Raw genomic sequence first — 19,754 nt, forward strand, 5'->3', positions numbered from 1 at the left:
GCAGTACAGCTTTTTTTCTTTGTTTGTATTTCCCATGCCGTCGCTATGTGATGACGCGGGTGTTAATTACGTATGGGCTTCTGACTGGACGCCTGCACTGATTTCAATGGAGGCCCGTCCGCACGGAGTCTGTGGCAAAATGGAGCATGCTACTAGATGAGATTTAAACAAATTTTATCCAGACATTGAAAAAATCCACAGAATATCTGCAGCTTGTCAATTTTTGCAGCAGATTTTCAGTGCAGATTTCACCTTTTGCAATGCAAAATCTGCAAAAAAAAAAAAATCACAATTTGGTACGGTTTTTGTTACTGTAGATTTTCTGCAGATTCACTTTGGATTTTCCACTACAGAAAATTCTCAGCAGATCTTAGTTGTGTCTGGGAAAACATATTTAGAGGTTTGAGGCATATTTTCTAATTCTGTAATTTAGGATACATTTCCACTGTTTTAAAATATAAACATATTTACTACAAAAGAAGGTGTTACTACTGAATACCAACTACAAGTCGTTGATCAGTTTTATTTTTTGTTTTTGGTTCTGGTACTATACTTATGCAGTAACCTTAACTCTTGTACCATGTCTAAACAGTAAGCTTGGTTCTGGCACCTTATCTATGTAGCAAACTAGATTCTTGTATCATATCTATGCATTAAGCTTTGTTTTTGTCTTATATAGTATCTATGTAGTATGCTTGCTTCTGGTACTATAGGTAAAAGGTAAAGCCCCCTGGTGCAAGCACCGAGTCGTGACAGATTCCTAGGTTGACGTCACATCGCAATGTTTTCTTGGCAGACTGTTTTTGCCCTTCCCCAGTCAACTTTTACCCCCCAGCAAGCTGGGTACTCATTTTACCGGCCTCAGAAGGATGGAAGGCTGAGTCAACCTTGAGCCGGCTACCTGAACCACAGGGGGATTGAACTAATTGTGGTACAATGCTCCTATTGATTTTAATGAGGCCTCGCAGACATGCGCTCAAACGGAGCGCTTTTATAATGCACCTTATCACCCATCAGAATGATGGGGTATGTTATAAAAACAGTTTATAACGCAGTAGCTTGTGTTCGAAAACGCTGCGATCAAAATCGTTGTGTTTTACTGATGCCGTGTATAAGAAAGTGGCTTTAGAGTGGGCCACTGCTCATGGGCCAATGCTGTGTGCTTGCCCCCCAGGCTAAAATTTGCCAGCCAGCCCCTGGTCAGGGGTAACACATCACATGGCCCAGACATGTATCTTATAACGTTTGTATAGGAATAAATATGTATGAAGACTATATGGAGAATTTTGACTCACCTTATATACATTATCTACAGGATACATATATATAGTCACACACACACACACACACACATTATGAGTCTTGTACCTGATTCTGTGTAGCCCCAGACTTCAATGTCTACTAAATCAGTTTTCAACATATCTGGGTTCCAATGAACAGTCAAACTGCCTCCATAATGTGGTGTACCATAATACTGCCACTTAGTTTCATTCACTAGAGTACACTTTTCAGATTCTGACACTTTCCCAGGATGCACTGTAATAAAATAGAAAATATCTTGATGAATCAGTAGAGCATTAGTTAGAGTATTATTATCACCAGTTAATAGACAGTAATATATTAGTGGTGGGGAGTGGTTTCATATGCTTCAGGTGATAGACTATGCCATGTTGTTGTACATATAATGTTAAGGAACTTTTATATGCATGAACAGCATGAATTTCATAATATTCTTTTCCCTACAGAACTAGTTTTCTTCAGAATTCAAAATTTAACATCTTCTAACAACCCTTTTTGTTTCATTGTCTTGACACAACACAGATATGTCACTTATAATACTTGTGTTTTCTTATGCGTGTTTTAGGCCACGTTCACACAAGTGCTGCTTTAGTGCAGTATAGGTGCGCAAACAAAATAGCGTCTACACTGCACTAAAAATCCCGAGAGCAGGCAGCTACTCCAGGAAAAGAGAGAGCAGAAGCACAGCAGGGTTTCAGGATTTCCCCATAGCAGGGAGAAAGAGTGGAGCTATGGGGGATTAACTCATGACAAGGAAAGACAGAGCGAGGCTATGGGGAGTAACCTCATAGCAGGGAGAGACAGTGGGGCTATGAGTTAATCCCCCATAGCTCCCCTCTCTCTCCCTGCTATAGGGGATTAACCCATAGCCCTGCTGTCTCTCCCTGCTATGGGTTAATTCCCCATAGCCTTGCTCTGTCTTTCCCTGTCATGAGTTAATCCCCCATGGCTTTACTCTCTCCCTGCTATAGGGGATTAACCCATAACCCTGCTATGAGTTAATCCTCCTTAGCCCTGCTCTTCCTCCATGCTATGGGGAATTAATCCATAACCCCGCTCTCTCTCTCTCCCTGCTCGGGGAATTGCTTACAGCAGGGCATTTAAAACGTGCTGCCAAGAAGCACATTTTAAATGTCCAGTTGTAAATTCCTATTAGTCCCTGCAGGAAATAAGGGAACCCGCGGGGATTAACAGAAGTTTACAACGGAACATTTAAAATGTGCTTCTGGGCAGCACGTTTTAAATGTCCTGCTGTAAACAGCAGGGTTTTCCCTCAGTTGGCAGAAATCTTCTTTTCCTGCCCAGAAGTTTCCATAAACTCCTGCTCCCATAGGACTCAATGAAAACTCCTGCGCAGCTCGCACCAAAGATAGGTCAGGTTCTATCTTTTCTCGCAGCATGGCCCTTAGATGTGGGCATTGTAGCCACGCATGTCCTATCTTTGAATGGTTCAAGTATTTAGCGCATCTAAAATTCCTTCATGTATATTCTTCTATAGGAAACCATTGGTTCTTTTAGAAGTGCTCTTTTCACGGGCCTCCAATGCGCGAAAACAACACTCGTGTGAACGAGGACTTATTTGGCAGAAGGGACTTTACCCCAAGGCACAAAGACCTGTGACTGCTATTTTTGCACACAGCGATTACAACCTGGGGCATGAGGTTCCCATGGGGGCCACTAGACACGCAAAGTGCCCAAAGACTTATGTATTATGGTTTTTGACATGAACCAATATTTCTTCTGGGATTTGATTTAATTTATGGGTCTGTTCTGGGATCTTAATTTATTTGTGTTGCTATGCAGGCTGGGAATGGATGTGGAATTGAGGAGCCAAAAAATATATCAGCAGCAGACTCTGCAGTCATTGAAAGAAGTTGTTATAATGGTCTGGGCTGAATAGAGAAGAACAGGAACTCCAAATCAGAGAAACCATCACCTGTGAATCACTGGATTTATAGTGGACTAGTCTGCTCTCCTGACATGTCTGTTTTAGTAAAAACTTGTAATGCACAAAAAGTATACAGAAAGCATCCATGTAGCACAGGCCTAATTGATAACTGGGTGTTGTCATTCCTGTTGTCAATAGGATGTGTCAATATAGAGTCTAATAAGGTCAGGGATGATTGAACACTGTCAGACTAAAGTAGGAAAACAATGGTTATGGTAACACCAATTTGGTAGTAGACAAAGGTGGTGTTGACTATAGACAGGGTAGGAAAAGGACCCAGGCTTAGGCAAAAGTCTATGGTCTACTTATTCCACCACTGTTTGCATCGCCTATACAAGCTACATCCCGGTCAGAGTATGCTCTGGTGGTTTTTATATCTATTAGTATAATCTGAAACTGGTCTTATGGGATGCTGTAAATAGAAAATAAATGCAGGGTTAGCTAAATTAAACTTCCCCTTTCAACCCCCCATTTCCCTCCAATTCAGAGGACTCTAAAAAGCATTCTGCTCCACATAAGATGAAATTTGGACAGCAGCCTCTTCAAACAATATACTCCCCATGTATGAAAAAAATAAATAAATTAGTAAAAATATCTCCAATAGGTGGCACTGCAGCTACGAAAATCATTCTGCAAATGTTCAATTTGTCCCCCTTGGTTTTCATCAATGCCCTTCATTTGCAAAACCATGTTTTAATTGCTGCAACATGCAGACGAATGCTGTCCTTTAGATCTGACACTGATGTAGGTCTGTCATGGTAGACCTGGTTCTTTACAGCGCCACCTATCAGCGACTTTTTTACTTATATTTTTTTCGCAAATGGCTAGTGCATCATCTGAAGTGACCGTTGTCCAAATGTCTTCTCATTTCAAGCAGCAGAATTCCCTCCAGAGGCCTCAGAGTTGGGGAAGTTTAATTTTGCTAATCTTGTACTCAACTAAAGATTTCCAATTTTAATTTCACTTCCATTGGGTGGTCTTGGACAGTGTAAACACAGGGCATAGCATGATATAGCACCTTCTAACATCATGGATGCACTGTCACAAAACCACATTGTAGCAAGCCTAGAGCAATGACACAAATGCACACGTATGACGTGGGACCAGGGATAATGCAGTCAACTGTCAGCAAACCAATGTATGCATATAGTATTAAGCCAGCTGGTTATGTAGATTAATCTAGATATAATGGTGATATCCTAGCAGACAAAAAACAAATAAAAATAAATTTCATCTTTATTAATCATAAAATTCCAGAAAAAACGGAAGTGTATAAAACCATAATGATTTCACGTAGATACAGTGAGTCAAATCATGATGAAAGCAGTCATGCTTGTAAGTACCTTAAAAATTACAAGAAGTAGAACAGACTACAGGTACTGTATTATATAAATACCACATTACAAAATAAATCAAAATATTCCATAAGGTGTGGTGTTTACACCGAAACGCGTTGCTATTAACCCTTCCTGACCTGTGCATGGGAAATTTAAACAACAACTTTTGGTCCGAAGGGAGAAGATCTGCCCTGTCTTTTACCTGTAGGGGAATCTCCCCCTCCTCAGTAAGTACTATATATTATTCTTTATCATTTGCTCTTGAGCGCATATAGAATATTTTGATTTCCTTTTTACCCCATTTATTTGGGTGGTTTTCTTTTCATTTGCAGCTCTCCATGTCTGTGGATTATATGCGGGGATGAAAGGAATCTAAAAGGACCCCTTTGTATGGTTTTGTCATTTTTTTCATTATCTCCAGGTGCTGTCCTAATCTGGTTCTACACCACAAAAAAAGTATCTATTTGCCAGGATGTACCCCAAATAAAGTGCTAACCCAAAACATGTCAAATCCACCCAAAGTTGTTAACTTTTGGGATTTCTACTGTGCATAATAAAAAGGGTTTATAGATGGGAAGCCTGGAGACTCCGTGGTAATCGGCCTTGCTCTTGTAGCCTTGGGTTTGAATGTGACTAAAGACAACTTGTCTGGGTTTCTTCTATGTTCTCTGGTTTCCTCCTACACTTCAAAAATATACTGATAAGAAACTAGCGTGTGAACCCATTGGCAACAGTGACTGATGTGTGTGATAACAATGCTGTATGTCGGTATAGCGCTGCGAAATATACATGTAACGGAAATTAGAGAATTACCTGAGAGCCAAGTGCCTGAATGAGGGTATGTGCTTCCTCCATCTACAGACACTTCAAAGGGAATACGCCCGGTCTCATACAGTAATGGTGACACACAGTGTGCACGACCGTACACATCCACAGATCCATTCACAACGATCTCCTTATTAAATCTGAAAATATAACGCAGTGACTATTAATGTACAAGAACATAGCCTAAACTACTGCATAATATTGTATTATTGCTAGGTTTACATGAAGGAGAGTATAGTCAGTCATTCTCTGCACTGACCGCTCCTCTTCTCCCTCACCTCATGACCTGCAATAGCCTGCTCCACATACACCCTACTTCACCTGTTCATCAGCTCAATTGAGTGAGCCGTGCATCTAGACATGGCCGCTCAACAGGGCAGAAGACAGGTAGACTCCACCCTGCACCTCAACAACCTCATCTCTGTTATAGCCTCCATCACCATCCTCACTGTGAGCTTTAACGCTCTTTTCCTACATCCACCACCAATACACTCCATCTACATTAGCCCCTCCCTCCTCTTCTCGCCCATGCACAGCTTCCACACACTCCTCACCTTCCTCAAATGTCTCCATCCCCCTCACACCACCAAGAAACACCTTTCCCACCCTCACAAATCCCCCAATCACATGCTCACCCTTGCTACCCTATTACTTCTGGCTGCGGGGGACATCGCCCCCAACCCTGGCCCACCGCATACTGCTCAGAACCAAAATCTCTCCCCTACAATATCAAATCATCCCCTTGCCCAACCATTAGCCCACACGGCCCTCCCTGCCTTGTTCAAATGGGCCCTATGGAACCCTCAGTCTGTGTTCAAAAAATACCCTACTATCCATGTCCTCTTCACCACCAAATAAACTCAACCTGCTCACCCTAACCGAAGCATGAATACAGCAGTTCGACTCTACCTCCCCTGCTGCATTGTACTATGATGGCCTCCCACACCTCCAGATCGGACGATAGGCATGGCGGAGGAGTAGGAGTTCTCCTCTCGCTGATCTGCACCTTTCAGGTCATTACCCAGGTTCCCTCGCTCCTTCTGCATCGTTCGAATTTCACACTCTACGACTCTTCCACCCACTGTCCCTGCATGTTCTTGTTATCTACCGGCCCTACAGGTCCTACCCACCTATTGCTCGATCATTTCACCGCCTGGCACCCCCACTTGCTATTCTGTGAAATCTCAACCCTCATCCTCGATGACTTCAACATTCCCACTAATGACCCTGTCCCCCCATCTGCCTCCCAGCTTTTAATGCTCGCCTCCTCCCTCAGTCTATTACAACTCTCAGACTTCCCCACTCAAAGACGGCAACACTCTCGACCTAATTTTCCTCCACCTCTGCTCTGCTCCCCACTTTGCTAACTCCCTCCTCCCACTTTCGGATCACAACCTCCTCTCTTTCTCTATTAGGCACCCTAGCATCTCCCCATACCCTCCCACCTATCTCACCTCTAGGAACCTGCAGACTGTCCACACCAAACAGTTTGCTGAAACCTTACAGTCTTCCCTGTCCCCCATCTCCCTCCTCTCATGCCCCAATCTGGCTGCCGAATACTACTCCACCACCCTTAGATATGTACTGGATGAAGCAGCACCCCTATTGACCCGAACCGTTTACCGCAAACCATGGCAACCTTGACTCATGCCCCATATGGCGGTGCTCTAGGTGTGCTGAACGGTTGTGGACAAAGTCAAAGCAGCCAACAGACTTCCTCTACTTCAAATTTATGCTTAAAAACTTACAACCTCGCCCTCCACCATGCCAAACAAAATTACTTACTTCACCTCCCACAACCCCAAACGACTTTTCAATACTTTCCACTCCCTCCTCAGTCACAAAGAACAAGCCCCTATGATGCATCTCAGTGCTGGAGAGCTAGCAACCCATTTTTAAGAAAATGGGACACTGGACTCCGACCTGTCCTTCACCCCCTACATCCATTCCCTAGCCCAAACATGCCACCTACACCTCAGAAATACTGCAGCTATTTCTCACCATGGACATGCTAAAGACACTCGTTGTCACGCTAATCCATTCCTGACTTGATTACTCTAACTCGCTACTCATTGGCCTTCCTGGCACCAGACTCTCCCCTCTCCAATCCATACTAAATGTGGCAGTTAGAATAATTTTCCTATCCAGCTGCTTTTCAGATGCATCCACACTATGCCAGTCGCTGCACTGGCTACCTATCCACTACAGAATTAAATTTAACTCATCACCCTCACCCACAAAGCTCTCCACGGCACCACTTCACCATACATTACCTCAATTCGGTCTGTATACCACCCAGTCGTCACACTCCGATCAGCCAACACATTGAGATTAAACGCCTCTTTAATTCTATCCTCACACGCTCGCCTCCAGGACCTCTCTAGAGAAGCATCAGTCCTCTGGAACGCACTACCCCAAAACATCCGGACAATCCCTGATGCATAGAACTTCAGACATGCCTTAAAAACACACCTCTTCAGGGAGGCATACCAAATCTCCTGATCCAATCCCCCACCCCTCCACAACATGCTACCTGCCCTTCCCTATGGCTCCCCACACCTTCCACTTTGCCTATCGAATACATCTTCTGCTCCTGTACCTCCTCATCACCCCCCCCCCCCATTCTGCTTCCTAATTAAATAAATACTGTATGTAAATTTCGTAGTGTTTTGTGCTCCCCCGTGCCTTCTCTTCTGCCCCTGAACCTCCTGAACCACCCCCAACCTGTCACTCTCCACATAAGTGTATACCACATATACTTGTCATCTTGTTTTGGGTTTTCCTGTACTTTGAAAGTGCTGCAGAATAATTTGGTGCTATACAAATAAAAATTATTACTATTATATATAAATTGGAACACCGTTCCTTCTAAGCTGTGTACTCTGAAAATAGTTTAAAACTACCACACAATGGAGATAAGTGGAGTGGTTATTAGGGTTGTTGATCTTATTCAAAGGGTATTTTAAAGTGTAGCTGTAATTTCCTAAAATTTTTGACATGTCATAGCAACATGACAAAAGTTTTAATTAATTAGTTAGGCCCGGGTACAGAGACCCCCACTAATTGCTAAAACAAAAGAGCAAAAGTAGACTTTCTATGAGTAGATGAGAACTGAAGGAAAGCAATAAGACCATGCACTCCAAGGATTCCGAAAAAGAGCAGAAGGAACACAGCTCTCAGGAGAAGGCTCCTGGCTCCTTCGTATTAGCAATTGATGAGGATATCAGGACATGTGCCCTCCAATCAAAACTTCTGAGATGTCTCTATGACCTTTTAGGCATTTTATGAAATGAAAGGTACATTTTATTACTTCTCTTTCACAGTTTTGATGAAACCAACCAACATTTTTTCATAATAGTGACATTCAAGCCAAAAACTGAACTCCAATGCAGATACTGGCCACCCTGCCCAATATCCCTATATCAGAGACTCATATAAAAGAACCAGTGACGCAGCACCCATAAGAACACTTAACCCTCTGCATTCCCAGACTGTTATTTTTCTTCACTAAAAGGAAGGTACATACAGAATAGATTCCTCTCTGCCTGAAATACACAAGTGGCAGTATCACTACATAAGGAAACGGTGCCAGCAATGCTGGAGTACACTGCTGACTATTTTGGTGAATATTTTGCATCAGTATCTGGAAGCCAAAAGCAAGAACAGAATCTACAGAGAAAGGTATTTTCTATTGTTTGCACCCTCTCCTGGTTTTGGTTTTCAATTACTGACACAACATATATATTTTTTTCTGTGAGCTAATGCCTTTAGTGGATTCAGAGGGGATGGGAAATACAAAGAAAGGACTCATAGCTCTCCTTTTTCCAAGATCTACTTCTGGCTTTGGCTCAAAAAATCTCTTTTACATGGCAGTATTTTGATCAATGTTTTGCATCAGTATTTGTAAGACAAAACCAAGAGTGGGTCCAAAAAACAGAAGTGGTGCAAATTTTTTCATTACACTTTTTCCACGTAAGCTCCATTCTCAAATAATGAAACAAAATTTCGACCAAAATACTGCAGTGTGAAAGTGGCCTCATGAATATTTTACTATATACCTGTGCCCACAGTTTACATTATTTTAGTATTTAAAAAGAAGTGACTAAGCAGAATCTAAAGTTCTCCCTGAATTGAGGAATAACTAAAAGAGTAGCTGCATTTGTAAAAACTTTTGACATGTCAGAGCAACATGTTGAACATTTTGAACAGTGGGTGTCTAGGTGCCGAGAGCCCCACTGATCACTGGGGCTGCAGCACTCACGATGCGCACTGTGCTCCTTCGGCTGTTATCGTTAATTGTCGACTCATCTTGGCTGTTGAATATGTATGCATAGATGTCTAAAGAAGTCTGTCTATACATCTGTCTTTTAGCTGCCAAGAGGATCCAACAGGCAACGATGACAGCCAAAGGGCCACAGCACTCAGTTACTCTTTAAAGCTGGCTGTCCATGGGCGATATTTCATAGTGTGATTTGCAGCGATAAATCGCACGCGGATCAGGCTTGAAACACTTTCCACAGGATAACTATGGAAAACGCTGCCTGATGTACATGAGTGGGAAATCCATTACGAATTTCCGCGCGCATCTAAAAATCGTGGCATGCCGCCATTCTCCACAATAAACCTATCATTAAATAGGCTCATCGCGGTGACCTTTAGTGCTCCCCCATGGCGGAAAAAAAAAAACATTAAAAAAAAAATCGCTCACAATATTCTGTCGCAGCCGTGGACAGACCGCCTAAAGGTGTTTTACATTGGTGGCAGTAGTGCAGATGGTTTGGTCACTCGATCTGCAGCGGTCACATGATTTTTTACCGACTTGACCACTACAGACAATAGGAGGTCCAACATGGGACATCATCAGTGACATCCAATAAACAGGCTGGGGCTTCTATATTAGAAGCCCACATGACATGCTTACAAGATGTCACTAGGACAGAAGACCTGGCGACATCATGGGTCAGGTGCCGGTGCGCCAAAACAGTACATAAAAATGCAAAAAAAAAAAAAAGCCTGACAACCCCTTTAAGTCAAAACTATAAGACTTCGGAATGTTTGTGTTAATGAGGACAAAGTCTATAGAACATGTGTGTATTACGTATGCGTTATGGAATATAGACTTTGAGCTCTACTATCACTTCACAATATAAGACACAACATGGTCATTGACTAATCACTAGCAGGGCCAATCTTACTGTACATACATGACAAAGACCTTTATAAGGTTGAAACGTTGTTTTATGCTGGATAATTAAAGTGTTGAGATAAAGATCCGTGGATGCTGCTTCTCTTCTATTATATTGATTTCTGCTCCTTCCGGTTCAAGTGGATCCAGGACTGGCAAAGAAGCGTGCATTTTGTTTGCCCGGTTATTTCCTCCCTCTCTATATTGAGGTTTGGCGTGTGCTGTCGTCTCCTATTCTCTGGTGGCGTTACTGTACATACAGATGTTTGCAGAGTCACATGAATGTTCAGCGCAATATATATGTTTAACACGCTGAACATTTGTTTGACACTTTACGCTAATTGTGTAGTTTATTGTCGTCTGACTGCTGGACTATGCAAATAGTGTGGGTGCTCTACGAGTGCTCTGCAGCATGTCACGCCAGTCAAGCTGGTGCTGGGTACATCTGTATGTGGCCTTCTAAACACGATAATATACTTATGGACATAGCAAGCATAATCGTGACGTATGATAACTTAACTACAATGCGATAACTCAAGTAGTCACAATGTCCCAGTCATGTTAATGATTGCTACATCGGTAGAATTGTTGGCTGCTGCTATATTACAAGACAGGAATCAATAAGCGATGGTGGATAACTATACAGCATATAAGGGTGTCTACGAGGACTCTGTGGTCTTCTATTTCACACACCTGCATTTCACTACTGAGCTGGTGTTAAAGATTGTAGTCAGAATGACAAAATCCCTTCCTCCCATCAGCAAACCAGAATCCGGAGAAATACGAACACAGGAATAAGCGTAGTCCGGACAGCAATTGGAGAGTTTCTCACAGGTTGCCCGACAAGAGCACTCAGGTAAGACTTGTCCACACTGACCTGCACAGGAATTATGAGATACTGCAAAAAATACACATTGTTACATATCAAATTATAATAGTTTTACAAACAAATTTACCAAAATAAACTATTTATTAAATGTTAAACCCCCCCAAATTGCAGTATACAGAAGCCTTTATAATGACACCATTCAAAAACATATATGACGATTGTGATCTATTAGACCCGCAGCCAATGATACTTAATAACTTATTCTAACAGTATAGCGTGATTTACAACAATCACTGTATATGGTGGCCATCAGAAGTGCATATAGGATTTTGTCAAGTAAATACCATAAAATGTATATAGATTTGATTCTCATACTATACAGAATTAATGGCATCGTACAGCACTCGAATACCACGTCAGTATAGCACCAGCTGGAATGCCGCCATTATTAATACTACAATCACAGCAAGAGAGCATTCTCTATGGACAAAATTGCAGGCGGCACTCTAAAAAGGGGAAATATGCTGCTGAGAGATGTTGTATAGATGAGAAAAGGTATGCAGTCCTATATTCTCATCAGTTTAGTAGAAAAATAATGAGCTACTGCATCTAAGGAACTTTTACAAGGGCCAATATAATTGTCCGAATAACCGCGCAAAAGTTACCAGCGACTGATGTCCTCGTAAACATAGTACCCAGCAGGGCGAGTGAGTAAGAATCACTCACTTGTCATTGTTGCTCGTTCTTGGCTGATCTAATAACCGAGCAACTGTCAGCCCGTTTAGGGTACAGTTACATAGGATGACTGTCAGCTGCTTAAGTTCCAAGCAGCCGCCCCGAAGGTCATCACACCGGCACTTCCTACAATAGTAATAATCACTGAATGGAGGCAGAGTGTGCCAGAGATCTCTTCCAGCCACCTACTTACATTTGCAGTAAACAGGCAGTCATTCGTAGATCAATAACTGCCTATTTGAACAGGCCGAAGGTTGCTCATTTTTCACCTTAGCTGAAAACTGAGTGACAATGAAAAGTGACTAATTCTCACTCACTTGCCCTGTCCGGTCCTGTGTTTACTCAGGATAACAGCTGCACATAATCGCGGGTTTTAGTGATTATTCTGGCGACTATCAGCCCATACAAAAGTACCCTTAAACAGGCAGTTGTTCATCTATGAATGACTGCCTGTTTACTGCAAATGGAGGTGGGCAGCCAGAAGAGATCTCCTGCCCGTTCCTCCTCCATTCAGTGAGCAATTACACTCCTAATCTTTGGGATAGCTGATGAGCTTAAGCGTTCGACAGTCATTCTGTGTAAAAGGTGGTCTAACAAAGTAGAAAGTATAAACAGTCCTTTGAGCATTGCCTTTATTAACGTCTTATTTTTAACCAAACAAGGTAGACTCTCCGCATTTCACTCCTGGTGGAACGCTTGGTTACATTTTCCCATATAAATGAAAACATTTTTCTCCAACATGTATAGGAGGCCTTAAACAAGACTTTACTTCAGAATTTAATTGAAAGTCCAACTTTGACTTGGACTATAACACTAATGCAACCATCTTATAGCCTTTGAGTCAGACCTGGCTGTCAATTTAACTCCACCTCCCGATGGTTATTAGATATTTATGTCCTATGGCACTCAAGTCATCCTTTTTTTTTCTCTCTTGTTCCTATAATGTTGTACTTTCAACCAGTAAATCAGATTTTAACATGTGTACTAAAGTTGAAGGTTGATTGTTATGTTATTGTAACCTTATTAATGTAAAACTTTATACTTTTTTATGACAATAATTTTAATTAAATAGTACTTCTCATACCTGGGATACACGTAGTTGGTTCACCAGACCAATGACCATTAGCCTGGCATGTTCTCTGTGTAGATCCAGTCAACAAAAAACCTTTATTACAACTTAACGTGATGGTAGAACCAAGTAAATAATTAGTTCCATTCTTGGTGCCATTTGCTGGTGGAGCGAGCCTGCCGCATAGGACCACTGCAAGATGAAAGGAATACAGTCATCAAACTCTATAAAACAATGCATAATATATCTTTCTACTGCTGGCCTGTCGCTTGTTTATAACAACCTTTAGTTACATGAAGCTCATCAAGACTTTCTACACCAACATGGAAGAGTTTTTTACTGTAAGAGCAGTGAGACTATGGAACTCTCTGCTTGAGGACATGGTGATGATGAGTTCACTAAAAGAGTACAAGAGGGGCCTGGACGCCTTTCTTGAGTGTAATATTACATGTTATAGTCCCTGATTACTTCAGATCAGTTATTGATCCAGGTATTATTCAGGTTGCATGAATTGGAAAAGCGACAGAATTTGTTTTCCCTTAAATAAGAAAAATGGGCTTCTACCTCATTGTTTTTTTTTTGCCTTCCTCTGGATCAACATTGGGGGGTAATAGGCTAAACTGGAGGAAATATGACTTTTTTCAGCCTAAGATTTTTATGTTAATATGTTACTACAAGATGCATCTGGCTGCTATCCACTAGATGCATTCACCTAGAAAAAGTCGAAGGATTAATCTAAATTGAACTCATTAATTGGTATTCAATCATACAAGGTTCAGTGTGTTTGTAGGTGGATCCAGCTGTCATCAAAGCATCTTGAATTTAAAAGATTTTATCAGGACTCTTAAAATAGGTTGTCAATATCAGATCAGTTGGCATCCAACTCCCGACACTCTTGTCAATCAGCTGATTGAAGGGGTGGTGGTGCAGTATCTAGTAAACAATGAAGAGACCACAGTGCATGTCAGAACCCTGTGGCCACTTCCATCGGCAGGGGTGTCAGGATTCCCACAGATCTATTATTGATGAACTATTTGAAGGATGGAAAATTCATATGGTGCAGCTTTCGTCTTCAGGTTCATGGCCATGCAGATGCTTTGCTCAACCATAAAAGTAGAGAAGAGCTAATCTGTTTTTAGCTAAATATATGAAGAAAAAGGCTGAAGCTAATATCTGCATGTAAGAGGGAAGAGCGGTGCTCCACTCCCCTTACAAGTAAAAGTGGCTCAGCTGCTCTGATAAGTGACAGTTTCTACTGTGCCTCCCTATTAGACAAGACAGAGGAAAGTGCAGAGTCAGAAACAGAACCGTGCATCAGATTCAGGTGCACAGAATTAGATTGCCGACACTGAAGGCGCTAAGCCCTGCCCCAAGTCTTGAAGGCTCTGGAAAAAGAGTGTGCTGTGCCAAAGAAGCAGCATCAGTGTCAGAAAGCACGGAGCAGTGACAGAGGGTGACAGAGACTGGACAGAGATGGATGGGAGGTCTGCTGTCAGAGCTGATGTTGGAGAGAGAGCCATTGACTGTGTGGCCTGGAAACTGGAGAGCGTGAGCAGATCTGCAATGGTCCTGAGCACAGGAGGCCCCATCAGCAATTGCCTGGAGAGTAAAGGAGCACTCCTGTCCCTGAACAATGCTGTGGGAGAGTTCGGGTCAGTAGAGTCTACCCTAAGGACAGTGAACTGTTCAAAGACTGAGCCTATGTCACCTGAGATACCAGGTGAGACCTAAGGAGATGTTGTAGGTGTAAACAGCAATTGGCCTATTTGCTAAGACTGTATTGGACTGCTAAAGTCTCACATGGAAGATGAACATTATATTTTGTAAGCTGTATTTCTTTGAGTTGACATCATTATTAGTCAAGTTTTATTGATATTCTCAAAATATTACTGCAATAACAGTATAAAAGGTATTACTCTGTAGATAGCACATAGGTATTAGAGCCTGAAGCTTGCAAGTTCAATCCCCGCTTGGTTCAGGTAGCCGGCTCAAGGTCGACTCAGCCTTCCATCCTTCTGAGGTCAGTAAAATGACCCAGCTTGGTGGGGGGTAATAAATAAATTACTTGAAAGCGCTGCAGAATAAGTTGGCACTATACAAATAACAGAAATTTATTTTTATTTTATTTGAAGGTTTAATTGTATAGCCATTATTGTTATTTTCTTCACTTTTATTTCTGTGTTTTTAAATAAATATTGTATATCTTGGTTACCCCATCTGCTGCATTGGATACAGAATCCTGCTTGTCTATACTGTGCCTCTACCAGTGACATGAATAGGATGTGCCCCGTGAGGGACTTAAGGGATGCATGTGAAGCCTTCACTATAGATCAGATATAGCAGTAGTTATCATTCAGAAGACAGAATTTGGCAGCATTTGGAGATGTTGGGGCTGCAATAATCTAGTCCTTACCTTACCTACAGCATTCAAGGAGTATTGATAATTTGTTTGATAGCAAGGTTGTATAAAAGTAAATTCTGCATTTTTTACCTGGCTGGAGGCTGTTGACCAATGCTCTGTGATAATCATATGAGATCTTGGTAGCATTGCCAATTTCCAAACTATTTGTTGTTAAGACATCAAATTTGCAGAACCTATCATCACCACATAACATATTAGCAGCTTCAGTCAGAGTTGTATTTTTATGCTCATCAAAATCAAATATGGGAACAAACATTGGGTCATGCTTTAGTTTATAGTCATCGATTAGTTCTTGAGAGTCATACAGAAAAAGTGAGCTTTCTTCTGTTACTGCCCCTGGAGGAGAGATAAGACAGATACAGACATTAGTAATATTTTCCTTCGGTTTCACTAGTACATTGAAGAATACATTGAAGCATTATATGGTTATTTCTCAAATATGTAGTTTGACAGTGGAGTATACAGAAGAAAGGGCAAAGATCATACTGGGCCCAGCATTAGGGCTTATTTACACAAGCGTATATTGGCCGGCGTTTTCACAGCCGACTGATATACACTTCCATCTGAGCAGCCCCCCCACTTACCTCGCCCTCACTGGCTCTCTGTCTCTTTCCTCCCCTCCGAGTGTTTTCCAATGGGAGTGGGCGGAGCTAAGCTATGCCCCCTCCCAACCCCTTGTCCACAGCCAGCAATGGGCGAGACAGAGCAGAGCTTAGCTCCGCCCCTTCCCCTCCCATTGCAAACTCCAGAGTGGAGGAGAGAGGCAGAGAGCCGGTGAGGGGGAGGGAAAGGTGGGGGGGGGCTGCTTAAATGGAAGCGTATATCCATATTTGCTTGTGTAAATAAGCCCTTAAGGGCTTCACTGAATGGCTTTGATTAGCTCATCGAGCGCAGGTTGTGATTGGCTGCTGACGCTTGATTAGCCAATCACAGCGCTCACTTTGCTGGAGGCGGGGTATTCAAAGCCCCGTCACCAGCATTAGCTGAGATGGCAGATGGTGAGGACTTTGCAGTTTGCTGCAGCGCCCCCGGAGACAATCGGGACGCCATGGACCAGGTGAGTATAAGGCCACCCACTCCCTGAAAATAAGACACTGTGCCTCTTTTGGGGCAAAAATTAATATAAAACAGTGTCTTATTTACGGGGAGACATGGTACAAAATAAGTTCTGCTATGTAGTTTTTTTCAAATTTTAATATACATTAATTCTATATGTAAAAGTGCAAAATGTAGTTCAACGGTGAACATACACTTTTAATGTGATTAAGGTTTGGTGTTGAGGTAAATAATAAATGTGGTTCTTTTCAGTAAGGTGTGTGGCTATTATATACTCATCATGAGACACATTATACACGAAACCCCCCACAATCCTGAGAAATAAATTACTTGCTAAATAAAGCAGCTTCAATCACACATCAATATATAGTATTGACTACCTACATATACTACATACACTGCTTGGAAAAAACATATATTTCTAGTGGGAAAACCCCTTTAATTTTTTCTACAGCTGAGGATGGCATAAAACAACAAAAGAGGTAGTACTCACTTCTCTTCAGCCCCCCCTGGAAATAGCTGAGCAGCTCAGCGAATGGAGCACCAAAGATGGATCTGCCAATTCTGGCTTTCTCTGATGAATGACAATTGAGCTACATTGTGCTGGGCTGTGAGCAGAGGTCCCTCTACATGTTGTCAGACCATTATGTCCCTCATGAAGTCTGTTTCTAAGGGCTCCTGTCCACGGGTGGGTCAGATTCTGTGGGCAGGTGCTCCAACGCGGAATCCCACCCTGCCCGCGGCATGAGGACATTACTTACCATTCCGGATCCTCTGTGTGGCTATGCGGGTTGTCCGTCGTCTCCTTCGTAGATGTGAGCAGGCACACTGGCACGTGGGCGGGCCCGCCGGCTGGCATGCACCCGCAGATGCACAGTGGAGATTTTTTTTTTCAGAATCTCCTGCTTTCCCGTGGGATCTGTGGCACACCCGCATTGACAGTTGCGGGTGTGCAGCAGATCAATGGAAGCTGTCCCTGTGGGATCTGCAGCAGAATAGAACATGCTGTGATTTGTTTTCCAGACCAGAAAGTCTGCAAAACAAATCTGCATGCTTTAATGGTGCCATGATTGTCTATGGGCGGCTTGAACTGCAGATCATCCGCAGGGGTACACCACCGCCTGTGGACATTATCACAGGGAGGTATAACAAAATACACCCCCAGCTCCTCTAACAGCACTATAACTTAGTCTTTTGTGCTGTGGGGACGTGAGAGGTTCCCTTTAAAGTGTTCCCTTCATTTTTCTGAGCAGCGTATATTGTTATAAAATGGATACATTATTATTTACAGTATTTGACATATTAATATGTATACTCATATATTAGATACAATACTTATGTAATAAAGATAAATGTGTTTATGTCTTTGTCCATACTCACAATTTGCACCAAATTTAAGAATCTGAGGTGGATCAGCTGAACTTGGTAACTGTATACCACTCATCAGAGTAAAGTCATCTTCAAGATCACCATTCATGATTCCTAGGAGCCCTTGGGTTTTGTTTTGGAATATTTCAGGGAGAAGGACGTTGATGCTCAAAAATTCATTTTTGGCCCGCACTTCTACCCCAGCTCCAGATGGAAACATCACCGTGACATTTGATGTAATTGGAGAAAATAAGAATACCCCTGAAACAATTAGACATGAAATGCTTTATTATTGTCTGAGAAGCTAGCCATTAAACAGTTCCCATATTACTATTTAATGCACTTAAGGGAGATGGAATACCTATGCAGCGCCACCTATTGGATGGCAGCATTCCTTCAAATCAATGTCTGACTCTTCATACAAGTCTTAATAAATGGGAATTGAAAACCAAGCCAGAACCCATACACAGACAGCTATTTCAGGGTGTTTACCCCACATCAGTGTGCAGTAGGATTCTGGCTTGGCTAGAGAGAGGCCTATGACATGAGTTAGGAGGGGTATTGTCTCTCCTTGAAGAGAGCACCTAGAAGGGGAGTGAGGACACTTACAAGGCCATGCATGCTCTTCTGGGTAATATGCAAATAAGGAAGATGAAACAATACCTCTGCAGCGCCACAAATCTATTTAATGCACTGTAACAATGAAATCTCTAGCGTTGCATTCAATATCTTTAATCTTGTAGTAACATCGTTTTCCATACCGAATTTTTACGTATAACCATTTATCTAGTACTTGATTAAAAAAGAGCCAGATCTACCCATGCTATAGTGCCATACAAAGGCGCCATAGTACAAAGTACTTAGAACTCCATGTGCTGCTATACACTGCTTGCACAGATTTTTACTGCGTACTGCACATGACGCCTGACACAAACTTAAAGCTGACTTTTACCTTTCACATCCATCCAGGTCTGCTCTTCAAAGCTAAGGGCTTCTCCATTCACCAGAGTCTCCAGTTCATTCTGTGTTCCGTTTTTCAAACGCACCTCAACCACATCAGAGTTGTCTTCTTGCATGGCCACTGATGAAATGCTGGACACATTCATCTGATCAGGTAATGAGCGTAGATGGCGACTTCTATCCTCCTTAATCGTTGCAATAACGTTTCCTTTACAACAAAGAGAAGCCACAGAAGTTCACATGTCTTGGCTCAAAAGAATTAAGAAAAATGTATTAAGAATATAAAATAGGAAATTGTAGATATATTCAATAGAAGAAAACCAAAATATAGTGCATCCTGTTTCTTTAGGCTAATATGTTTCACTGCAAGGAAAATAACATTGTGGTACGAGGACTTATAATCTATAGTTTCTCTGTTACCAGCCCAAAGGCTGAAACATATTAAACATATATTGTTCTGTTACATATAAGTATAAACGTAATTATAAGTATCCAACAAATGAAATATAGCTACTGTATACTAAATTCACATAATATTTCAGTTCCCTAACTATGAACATGGGAATGCAATCTCCTTTCTCAAGAATGTGAATGTTTGCTGTGTGATGTAAGTGGTCGTCAAGACAATGGGGCACTGTTATAACAGGAGCTTGTCCAGGTGCTAATTCTGTATCCCTCCCCCAGTATGTATGTATCTAAAGTGTAAACTGGATGTTGGGAT

At 42.0% G+C, this 19,754-nt stretch overlaps 1 protein-coding gene across 4 annotated transcripts in view; it reads right to left on the reverse strand.

The window, feature by feature from the left end:
* LOC136627798 (uncharacterized) overlaps positions 1 to 19,754 on the reverse strand; it is a 158,593-nt gene that overhangs the window by 78,121 nt on the left and 60,718 nt on the right. For all 4 annotated transcript variants that reach the window (XM_066603194.1, XM_066603196.1, XM_066603193.1 and 1 more), the window contains 7 exons: positions 19,026 to 19,241; positions 18,086 to 18,334; positions 15,719 to 15,985; positions 13,243 to 13,419; positions 11,288 to 11,492; positions 5,398 to 5,549; positions 1,369 to 1,536 (listed from right to left, as the gene is read on the reverse strand). In XM_066603194.1, the coding sequence (XP_066459291.1) occupies positions 1,369 to 1,536; positions 5,398 to 5,549; positions 11,288 to 11,492; positions 13,243 to 13,419; positions 15,719 to 15,985; positions 18,086 to 18,334; positions 19,026 to 19,241 (1,434 nt within the window). The remainder of the gene's footprint in view (positions 1 to 1,368; positions 1,537 to 5,397; positions 5,550 to 11,287; positions 11,493 to 13,242; positions 13,420 to 15,718; positions 15,986 to 18,085; positions 18,335 to 19,025; positions 19,242 to 19,754) is intronic.

The sequence above is a fragment of the Eleutherodactylus coqui genome, chromosome 5 (assembly GCF_035609145.1).
Source record: "Eleutherodactylus coqui strain aEleCoq1 chromosome 5, aEleCoq1.hap1, whole genome shotgun sequence".
In the NCBI taxonomy this organism is placed as follows: domain Eukaryota; kingdom Metazoa; phylum Chordata; class Amphibia; order Anura; family Eleutherodactylidae; genus Eleutherodactylus; species Eleutherodactylus coqui.